This window comes from Anopheles marshallii, chromosome 2 (genome assembly GCF_943734725.1).
Source record: "Anopheles marshallii chromosome 2, idAnoMarsDA_429_01, whole genome shotgun sequence".
NCBI lineage: Eukaryota > Metazoa > Arthropoda > Insecta > Diptera > Culicidae > Anopheles > Anopheles marshallii.
The window spans coordinates 80,943,875-80,955,697 of record NC_071326.1 but is presented as its reverse complement, the minus strand read 5'-3'; the positions used below and the strand labels follow the sequence as shown (position 1 = coordinate 80,955,697).

Here is an 11,823-nt window from a genome sequence, read left to right as displayed (position 1 = left end):
AGCAGGGCGCACGCACGTTTACTCGCCCCGGAGCTCGCCAGGCCCAGTGTCGAGCGACCCAAGTCACAGTCAGTCAGCCAGCCAGCCAAGCGGGCAGTACACGCTCGCAACGATTCAGGTGTTGTCACTTGGGCAGCCAGCCGCACCACAGCGTTCTTGGCGAATTGTTTGTTGCGTTACTGTGTCGTGCCAACAATCCGTGCCGCAGTGCAGTTGTTTTCGGTGCTTTTTGTTTTGTGTGTTCTTCCGGTGTGCCTTCCGATTATTTGCTCCAGGTTGACATTCGCCCGTTTCGTGACACAAGTGTGTCAACCCGCGTCTCCCGTTCGAATGTGCGCGGCGTTACGGTGCGTTATACAAAGCGAAATAGACGGGCGATAATTTGCACGTTCGTTATATCTTCTAATTACCCAAGCGTGTGCCCACGATAAAGTTTGCTGCCCGAAGTGGATTGATTTGAAGAAGTGGTTTTTTTTTTCGGGCGTCCGCTCATTGCGATACAGTGCGGTGCAGTGCAATCGTAACGCACACACAGAGCGCGGTGTGCTACACCCGACGGGAAACCGCGCACCGGGCGTCTCCATAAAAACAAGCAGTCGGTGAATAGTTTTTTTGATGTTGACAGTTTTGTGCGGTGACAGTTAGGAATAATTTCTAAACCCTTGCAATGGTTTGGTGCCCCTCCGTAATGTGCCACAAGTAACAAGCATATCCCGTTGTGTGTACCAACACAAACACCGTGAGTGCCTCCAACAGTTCCGATGTGAGTTTTTCGGTGTTATTCTGCAAAAAAAAAAAAGACCAGGGGAGGAAGACGATTCTTCTCAAAACACCTCGTGCCTTAAGAAACAGAAGCTACAAACGATAGAAACAAAAGAATACCCCGGTGGTCCCTCTATTCGTTGAATGTGCGGAAATTACGGACACCAGAAGCAACACAGTATGGCACACGGTTCGCTTACGGTTGCGGGCATGATTGTCAAAAGTGAGTCGTCCACGGGACGTGCGGGTGCCGGTTCATCATCACCCTCGTCCGCCACAGCACACAACGCCGCCAAGATGGGTTCGCGGCGCATCTTTACGCCCCAGTTCAAGCTACAGGTGCTCGACTCGTACCGGAACGACGGTGACTGCAAGGGAAACCAGCGGGCAACCGCCCGCAAGTATGGCATCCACCGGCGGCAGATACAGAAGTGGCTGCAGGTGGAAAATAACCTGCGCTCGGTCGTGGCAAACGGTGGTGGCAATAGCGCCAGCACCAACACGCACCCCAACAGCAGTAGCAGTGCCGGCGGTTCCGGAACCGCATCGGGTGTGACGTCCCACAGCGGTAGCAACAACGCCGGCAACACGGCCGGCGGCGGTGCATCGATGAAAATAAATCTTCTAAATCACCACCATCATCATCCGGCGCATTATGTGCATCCGTCGCATCATCACCTGCATTATCAGCCGATGCACCACCATCACGGGCTGATGCAAGCGCCATCGGTAGCGGCGGCAGCGGCCGCAGCAGCAGCAGCTGCAGCAGCCGCACACTACCACCACCATCAGCACCAGCACCATATGCAGCAGCCGCCCGTACATCCGCTCGCGTTTCATCCGATCGCGGTCCCGACGGTACAGCCGTCCCAGCCGCAGCAGCAAGTTGGCATGGACGCGGTCAGACAACGTGTCGCGCGGAATAGCGCAAGCGCCACCACCGTCGGTCTGCTGTCACCCGTGCTAACCCACACCGGTGCTGGCCCATCGGCCGCGATACCTGTTGCCTCCTGTTCGCCCCTGTCGGTAACGTCCTCCACCTCCTCCGGTGCACACACTGCCTCATCGCTCTGCTCTGCGTCACCCAACGCGCTGATGCGGTCCCCATCATCATCCCATCAGTTGCACCAATACGGTGACCCAGCGACATCTGGTGGCGATACGCTGAACCACCACCAACAGCAGCAGCAGCAGCAACAGTCTGTCATCTTTTCGCCCGTACCGTTGCTGGCCACCGCTACGCCACCATCGTCGACCGGTGGTGCGAACGATACTCACTACTACGGCCATATACGTGCGGTCGCGGCAGCGGCACAGGCTGCTGCAGCAGCCGCCGTCACGGCAGCCGCCGCTACCGCCCACCGATACGATCATCCGATCGATCTCTCCCGGCCCGGATCCATCCCGACCGGCTCACCCGTTCCACCGCCCTGCCCGCCATCACCACACGACCATCGGTCCGGCTCGATCAGGTACGATCGTACGGTAAAGGAGGAACAGTTCGAGTGTGAAGACGAGGAGATCAGTGTGGAGGAAGTCGATGACGAACGTCCCGGTGTGATGGAACAGGCGTGGGATCTTTCCTGTCGTCGGGCCGGCAACACCGCACTGTCGGAACGTAAACGATCCGCGTCGGCAATGAGTGGTCCGGTCGTAACGCCCGACACAAGCCGTCCGGCGAAATCGGTGAAACTGTTCAAACCGTACCTGCTGGATGAGGAGGACGTGCCGGAAGATAAGATCACCTGCCCAAAGCAACAGCGACCCGATTCTGCGTTGGCCGATGACGATAAGGATTCGACGCGTGAATCTCCGGCTATTGTTGATCGGGCGATGTCACCTGCCCGATCGCTTCCTCACCATCAGCCGCAGTATCCCATCATCTGGAGCGCTAGCTCACCCGCCTATTACGAACAGCACGCGTACGAGCTTGCTCCACCGGCGTATCTGCTTGCCGCACAGTCCTCGCAAACGGGCGGCCGCGGTGTTGGGGCACCGATCGGTACTGCCGTACCAACGGGACGCGGTTGGAGCTCACCGCAGGCGTCGCCCGTGTCCGGGTACGATAGTTCCACCTCGATCTCGTCCGTGTGCAGCGGTCCGGAGGAGGACAACACCAGCCATAGTAGCGGCAGTTCCAGCCATGGTTCCAGCCACGGTAGCCAGTCGGAAAAGCTGAAGCAGCAGGCGATCGATAGCTTCTACCATGATGTGGCGTGCCGCGGTGACTACCGTGCGGTCGCCACCAAGTACAACATCAGCCGCAAGTACGTGGAGAAGTGGTTGCAGCAGGAGCAGCAGGTCGATGATCACCACCATCACCATCACGGTGAGGTGATTGCGACTCCACCTTCCGGATCACTAGTTGGCACGGTGCGATCACCGCTCGTGGTAGGATGATTTCAATCTGCAGCAGCGTGCTAGATGTCATAGGGATATTCAGCGGGAGGGGAAAGGAAGCTAGAATTGCAGTAGGCAGTCGTTTTTTTTTGTAAGCCATTTAATCATATTTGTTTTATTTAACTGAAATGTGATATTTTACTATACGATACCGACACACAGGAGGGATGAATTCCTTAAATCCGCGAAGAAGAACATTGTTAGGAAGAGAGATAGAAAGAGCGAGAGAGAGAGAGAGGGAGGATTGGTTTTGCTGTAAAAGCATGTACCAGAACACGAGCAGGTCTCGTGTTTTTTTTTCTGATTTCCTTGTATGGTTTGTTGCAGGTGTCGTTGGGATTAACACCGAACCCCTAACGCACCTTATCATCCCGGTGTGTTAACATTTGTCTACTGTTTCGATCTCTCCAGCTACAAGAGGTAGCGAGCGGAAAGCGCGGGATTTCCCCACCATTAAACACACACACACACACACACACACAGCTTCAATTCTCGCAGGTGCCATAATTTTGGGTGCCATTAGCTTGTTACTAGCAAAACCAAGAGCCTAGAAGATGTCTTCAATCAAGAGAGATGGCTAATGGGTCAATTGAAGATTGTGAAGAGTAGAGCCGCTGTATAGCCGCTTCATCCCATAACACCTAACACCTAGACCCTTCGGACAGGTAGAACTCCCAAACACGGTCGGTCGGAAGATTCTATCATAGGAGCCAGCCCACAGGTACACAGGTGTGGGAAACCTTTCGACGGGACTGAAATGGCGAGAGCAAAAATGCAACAAAAAATGCTGATGATTTGCATTTTACAACACACAGGACACACATCCTTACCGGCTTCGCAAACGCTAGCCAAAAAGGTATATAAGATAGGGCCGCATCTTTTCGCACCTTCGTTGTTCTGTTGTTTGGCACCAAGTGTATTTAGAATGTTAAGGGACCCGGTTGGGAATTTCCCGAACGGTCTACCGAACAAACAAGCGACTTCTAGCACGGGGGAGTCAGAAGGAGAGAAGGCGGCGCAGTTCTTGATGGGTGCAATGTGCGCGCTACCGAAGTTTTGTTTTTTTTTTTCCCCTCTGCCGCAGAGTTTCACATAACAGGGGCAACGTTTTAAAATAATGCTTCGCGCAGGCACTTCTTGAACTAGACCCTATTATTACGCATCGACCTCGTTGTGTGCACCCACTGCCGCTGGGCAAATATGTTTGCTCCGCGATATTGAGGTGTGTGATTTTTGTTTTGTTTTTCACTTTTCGGTTTTTGAGTCACCTGTAATCGTTTTGCTTTTGCCCTGTGTGCAAGTGCAGTTTGTCACCGGGTGTAGGGTTCGCCGGTGTACCGCTTGATTACGATCGGCCGGTTGGAAAGGTTTTATGTTTCTGGCTTGCATCATCATCATTATACCTTTTGAGTGGTAGCTAAAATTAGACTTCAATTGGTTGGGTTGCAGTACATAGTCCTGCCCCCCCCCCCCCCCCCCCCCCCCGCACCCACTGGGGAGGTGGTGTTGGATCAAAACAGTGTAGCGAATAAGACACCCAAGCAAATAACCGTATAAAAAGACACACAGAACCATTGATCGAAAACAAACATTTGGAAAAAAGCGGATCCTATCCCGGTGACTGAGTGGCGTTGGATAAATCAAGCATTGGCTGCAGGTCACGTAGTCCGTATACGGGCCGCAGGCGAAAGCGAATCACTTTGGAGGACAAACCAAGGGGTCAAGATTGCAAATTGGACATCACCTTGTGTGGAAGGAAGTGCTCGAGTCAGCAAGTGAGACATATTGAAATTTAAATCCACACGAATTTACACGCAACTGATACGTAACGGTGCATTTTGACTTGAGCTTAAACGATCCCTTAAACTGCACTTCCCGTGTTTTTGGTTCTCTCGAACTCTATCTCTCTTTCTGGCTCTATCTCCCGACAAAAAAAAAAACACGGTGCCAACAGATCGTAGACACGATGATGTGTACAGTAGGGTAACGTTTTTTTTTTGCGTGCGTAAATATTTAACGAATAACGATTTAAGCAACAAGATTTAGTAAGCATTGTTGTGTGTTGTAACCCTGTTTTGTAGCCGGTATATCAACAGTATAAACGACTTATATTAGTACGGATACCAACACCCGCATGTACTGCTAGCAAACTTGTTAACTGCAACTCGAATTCCTTCATATTTCGCCTTACTACTTTTCCCTTAAACCCGCCCAGGGCGGCCCCCCCTCCTTCTCATCCCCGGCGGCCGGTGCCCAACCAGTCTAAATCGAGTTCTTCCATCACGAGGCATTGGGGGGGGGGGCAAGGTAGCGTAGCGTTTCGGAAACAACTACAGGAAAGCGTAATATCAACAATAATATCTAATAGCAACGTAATTGTGAACTTCGAGTGCCTAAATGAAAACGAATCAAACGTTTAATAGTGGTTAGTTTGTAGGTGTAATGTCATAATTTAAACCATTGCGATAGCGAGTAACTCTTGTAGCAGACGGAACGAGCTTAGTGTAGCGTAGTGGAGATGCGTTTATATATATATATACATACTACATACTACGTATAGATTAATCTTAAGACAAAGCAGATCAAATACTTATCAAAAGCAGGTTAAACACAGATAGATGTAAAGCGTGGAAAGAATGGGGGGGAAGCAGCCATGTGAGGCGTAAATCCCTCACAACATTTATAGCACCACATTTAGCGTACTGTACTCGGTTAAATGTGAACCTTACACCTTACAACACAACACAATAATGAATATACAAGCAACATAACAAAGTAAATCAAGTGCCAATACACATGTGTATATGAAATGGTAGAGCAATAGTGTAGGGAAACGGTCGGAAAAGCGATTCGATGCTGGAAGGTAAATGAGAAAAATAAAACGAAAACAAACGTTGAAATAATAATTCGCTAATGTTTGGTTGCGTTTTGTTTATGTGTACTGCGATCGAAAGAAATTATTACTTTAGTCTCCGCTTAGGCTTCGCGGGATATTTGGGCGCATACTGTTGTAAGTCAGAGGTTTCTTCTGCAAAATCGTGGACGCAGGAGGGCAATATCAGTCCGGAAAGAAAATCTATCCCCGTTCGAACGTCAGTTTCCAGTGCCGGATTTCAGTAACAATAATCGATTTTTTTTGTTTTACATCACATTCATTTCAATAATCAATTGAAAAATGGAAATAGTTTTCCTTTTTTTTTAGTTCAATTGTTGTTTTTCGAATATTTCAAAATTCAATCATTCGAAAAAGGCAATATAAAATGTAACGATTTCGTTATCACAACTTCTCTTTAACTCCAACAGAACAATGGTTTGAATCTTACTGCCAACTAAGTTATAGCTTGATGTACTGAACCATAGGCTTTTAATTTGGTTTATAGCTTTGTCTGCTTTACATCTGTCTATCTGTTTCTTTATCTTTATATCAAGCCTTTCTAAGAATGTTTATACTTTTTTACTCGAAATAGTAAATATATTGGCATCATTATTTCTTAAAACCTTTAAGACTTATGTACCTTTTTCGAATTATTTACACGTCAAGAACTATTGAGGGCTATCAGGAACAAATTAACAGTGTACAGATGAGAAATATAGCTTTTTAATTATTTTACATCAACAAGAGCTGAAAATTGTATGTTGGGAAGGCCGCATTACTATGAATGTTTCAAATTAAATTTAACATTCGCCAATATGTTTAATCAGCATTGCATTGAATGTCTTTTTCTTGGCGGATCAACCTATTGGATCATTTCTGTCCATTCTGGCTTACTAGATTTAATTTTACCACTTAAACGAATAGACTATCCTTGCTACCTGGCTTGGGTCCGATCGGGATTTTGGACCGGCCCTATCGTGTGCAGACCGGAGCCGTTACCAAAACACTACCGGGGCCCCCTACCCCCTGCATGGTGTGTAAAAAATATTATTATTTAATTAATTTGTTGGTCGTATTGACTTTCGTTGCATAATAATTTATCAAAACTTTTGATCCTATTACCCAAGATCTTTGTGGTTTTTTTGGTTTAAACCAGACTCTTTCCTTTTGAAAAATTCCTTGATAAAGCATACTCTGATAAAGCAATTCGACTCGGTTCCACTGGGATGAGCAAGTGGCTTTACAGTTCGAATACTGTGGGATATCAATTATTGCATTATAAATCCTGTTTTTTTTTTGTAATACATGCCGAGGTACCCTAAGACTATACCGACATCGTACCTCGTCGTACAGCGTTTATCAATTCTAGTGTAGTCGTATACTTTATTCTAGCTACATTAATGTCGATCGGAAGCTTCTTTCGGTGATGCGGTAGACCATCCGCTTACTCTCGAAGTATTTCTAAAGTTCTAAAGGCTTTCCAACCAAAATAGCTACGGACAGGTACTAGAAGGCCAGGGAAGGGTGGTTAGTCAATTAATGTACAGCTATTCTAAATCACGCTGATATCTAATTAAAACTTGCTTCAAACTAAATACTTAAAACACTCTGCAATAAAAAAGGCCTTTTTTATTTAAGAGTACGGCCAGACCTTATTAAGAGCTTATTAAGAGTGACCTAACGGAGGTACAATCCACACTCGTCTGAAGACCCTTTCCTTCACCAAACAGTAAACCTTACTCCCGGCGAGTTTACTCGGCCATAAAAAAAGGATTTTAAACCTTAAAACTTTTCCCGAATTTCATGAGAAACTCCGTACGAAAGTGGCAAATCCGGCAAGCGAAACAGTGTTGCAACGCCACCAAGCAAAGGCTCATAGCTTCAAACAAGTGGATTGAAGTTCAAGTTGGTGGGCATCGTAATTCAAAAATGGTTTAAGATTTTTTTTTTCAATTTTTGCACTCAACCCAATGTGTTCTTCGATCGTCCGTACGTACCATTTTTAATGGCTCGTCTGTGTGCAGTGAGCTTAAGCTTCCTAGTCCATGTTCAGGGTGCGTTCTTGGAGACTCGGATTTTCTGTTTTCTAAACAACAAGCTAGATTAGGAAAACAATCTATATTTTGTCACTTAGAGATGTTAGATAAAAAAAATCAATCATTTCTGTCATACATCTCTCTCTCTCTTTCCGTAAGGACCTTCTAAGGTCGAAGCCTGCCATTTTCTGGCTTATTAGACCTAATGTTACCACGTAGCCGGATAGCCAAGACTCCAAGACATCTTTACCACCCGGCCGCCCCAACATCTACATCTAGAGTAAAAATCCCAAAAAGTAGCTTTTCCCCAGGCCGCTCCGGAGTGTATCAGGCTCTTAGGCAGTAGAGATGCCAGAAGCCGATATCTGTCAGATATCATCGAAAGAAATACCGTCGTTTGAGAACAGCAGTAAAATAATCTAAAATCCTACAAAATGCACTTGAAAGTTCTAAGATTTCTTACGCACAACACTGCAAGAGCTCACTTTTACCCCGCATGGTACCCAATGATGTTCACAATAAAGTTGGAGCCTAATTACGGCAAAGAAAGTGAGTTAAGGAAAGAGAAACTGGTGATCGTCTCCTCCCCTGCCCGGAGAGTTTTCGAACCAATTTTTACCATCACCGTTCAATTGGGTGCGTTGTTGCGTTATCATTCAACCGAAACCCCGGCCGGTCCGGCCGTATAACAGTGAACGATCGGCGGGCTTATGGGCGGTCGTATGGCGGCGAGGGCGATGAATTATATTGATATATTTAATTTCAGTTTCAGATCCACCTTATCGGCCGGCAAATCTGCGGGGCTATTTGTTTTCGTTTATTCGGGGGGAGTTTTTTTTTTCTCTTGCTTCCTTTAGCTTTCGGATTGCTGCGCTGCGTTGGAAAAGTGGTGTGCAGTTTGAATTGAAGATGAGCGCGCAATTGATGCTTGATCGGGTCCGATCGATGAGGGGGTGGCATAAGTGGGAAAAAGCAAAGGTTTTTTTTCTTCTTCTCAATTGCAATTAAACACACGGCCACTGGTGATGAACTGTGTCACTTTTCTTTATCACGTCTCGGTACGAAAGGTACTAAGAAGCAGTTGGAAAAAAAACATCGAAATTATTTGATTTTTCCTTTGAAAATGAAATGTGAAACCATTAATTCGTTTAGTGTACCCTTTCCATCCCCCCAAAAAAAAAAACACCCCCCGGGAGAGAAAATCGATGCAACTTTCACTAAGTACGGGCACGCCTAATTGAATCAGACGGTGGACAATAAAGTCTTCAACATTGTTTCCTTCCCCCCCCCTCCCCCCCACCATTTCGCTTCCTCCTTCACGCACCACAAATTAACCCGTTGTGGCCTCGAAATGTCCTCTGGCTGTCCTTGAACCTGTGGCAAAAACCGCGCGAACGGGTTATCCCCGCGCGTGCCGCGAATGCTTTTCACTTTCTTTACGAAGGGGGTGGGGCTTGGGGTTGGAAGAAGGGTTTTCTGCGCCAATCGCCAAATACGGTGTATCAAATTACCGGTGAACCAATTACGAACAGCCGGAGCGTCCAGTGACACAAAGCGCATCATGTCCTGGCACGGCTTACGGAACACTTCCGTCAGGAGGGGGAGGGGGTGGGGGCGAATGCGAATGTTTTTTTTTTTTGGGGGCGGAGAATTTTGACTGACTTTTTCACGTGTTTTTGAGGACAAAAAAAAAACCACGAGTACGACTGATAGCAAATTTGTTCCGTAATTGTTTCATTTCTATGCCCCGTAGAGATCGTACGCAGAAAGGGGTATAATTTAATTAACAGTTACGCACGTACAACTCACACACCACCCGTACAACCAATATTTATGCTTTGCCCACTTGCCACCCTACGTTTGATGCTGGCTGTGGAAAATGACTAAAAAACATGTAAAAAGTATATTATTTATGCGATCGCTAAAAAAAAGCGATCGATTTAAGAGAAACTGTCAACCGTTGTACACAGTTTTCTATTTGCTTATTATGGGTGAAAATAAATCACGAAAGAATTGTTTATTTTGAAAACTTTTTTTTTTATTTTTATCATGTTTTTGGTGCAATTTATATTATTTTTGAAGTTAATATATTTATTAATTAATTATTAATTTATTGATTTTGTTTTAAGAGTTGTAGCACTGCATACTGTAAAATATAACTTCCAAAACTTATAATGCGTACGCTTAATTAGGATTTATACCTGTAAGTAATTCCGTTATAATACTAATAGTTATACAAAAAAAACTAACCCAACTACCCGACATAAAATATCGAAGAACATATTTGATTTAAATGTTAGTTGAATAAGAACATCAAAACAACAAAAAGAAAAAGTAACATTGAAAAAATTATCATAAAGCGAGAGATAAAGATAGGATAGAGGTATGACGAGGGAATCATAAAAGGATAAAAAAATATATACTAACTTTGACAAACATCAAAACATGCAAAAAGTATATGAAAACAATGAATAAATAAACAACAAAGATAAAAACTCTTCCCGTTTATGTAAAAGAAGCAACGGAAACAACAACAAAAATTTTAATTTCAGTATTTAATAACGCAATACAAAAATTAAATATAATTATAAGAAAATGTTAAAAAATATACAAACATACTAACAAGAATACTAAACAATGAAAACAAATAACTTGATAGTATAAAATGGAGGAAGATTAGAATATATAATAACCAGTGAAAATGTGACTATTTTTTGTTGAAAAGAAGAGAGACAAAATCAAATTAGATAAAACCTTATTAAAACACTAATATTCTGACCAAAGTAACGGATTGAATAGAAGAAACATTACCTCATGGCAGTATGAGTGTTCAGAGACATTTTCAAACCCTTGTTGGATGCCACTAAGCTCTGGCATGCAGGTCACGACCCGTCAACGAATTTTGGGACTGTTTGAAAGGGGCACACGTTCGAACGTATTTAGGCTGCTACTAATTGGCGACTTACTCCCAAAAGATTTAAACGCAACCCTTCACGCCTCACACCCCACACGGCAAGTGTTAATCATACAGGTGGTGATAGGACCAGGTGACCGTGGTTGTCGTATCTACCAGCCCCATCCGAAAGGGGGTTGATTTCTAATTGAATTAGTTTGGGCCCTCTAGCAGCTTCGTCACGGCAAATGTGGCAGCGTGCGAAAAAAAAAATCAACCCTGTTAAACACACACTCATTATCAACCCGGTTCCCAACTGGAAGGGACAGTGATTTGGCAAAGTGGATGATTTACAGACTTGGGCCACCGCGCGGGCTCCAAAATTTTCGACCCGCCCGGAAGATCGATGGCGTTTTGAACTGGTAGGGGCCACCTCGACATGGTTGCGCAGGTGATTTATCAAACATTTCGGACCCCCGAAATCAAACCGCCATCGGGTGACGCAACCTACCGCCGTGTGGGGGGGATGCAATTTTGGTTGCGCTCCCACGAAATCGGTGGTCCGTTGTAGAACCTTGTGTCTGTGCGGCGTATCGATGATAATCGATGGGAGGGAAGGGATCCACGGACGTTTGGTTCTCTCCCACGATCCGATGGACCGGCACCGGAAGAACGGTGCCATGTTGCAAACAAGCAGACGATAAGACCAATTTGAACGGGGGGGATTTTTATTTTCGCCCAGGGAAGAATTACCACTGATAAAGGAAGGGGTGAGAATGATGATCATTAAGTTAAGTTTGATGTCACTTGTTTGAAGATTTTTCATACCGCTTTTAAACAAAGTGTTTATCTCTTGT

The 11,823-nt window shown here is 45.6% G+C and overlaps 1 protein-coding gene across 1 annotated transcript; it reads left to right on the top strand.

The window, feature by feature from the left end:
* Positions 1-906: 906 nt before the first annotated feature.
* On the top strand, positions 907-3,162 carry LOC128707969 (TSC22 domain family protein 1). Its single transcript, XM_053802926.1, has one exon. It carries the CDS (start codon positions 907-909, stop codon positions 3,160-3,162), a length of 2,256 nt encoding a protein of 751 aa, XP_053658901.1.
* The last annotated feature ends 8,661 nt before the right edge of the window (positions 3,163-11,823 follow it).

Coding starts and splice junctions, on each gene's coding strand:
- LOC128707969 (XM_053802926.1), top strand. CDS start 907: ATGTGCGGAAATTACGGACACCAGAAGCAACACAGTATGGCACACGGT.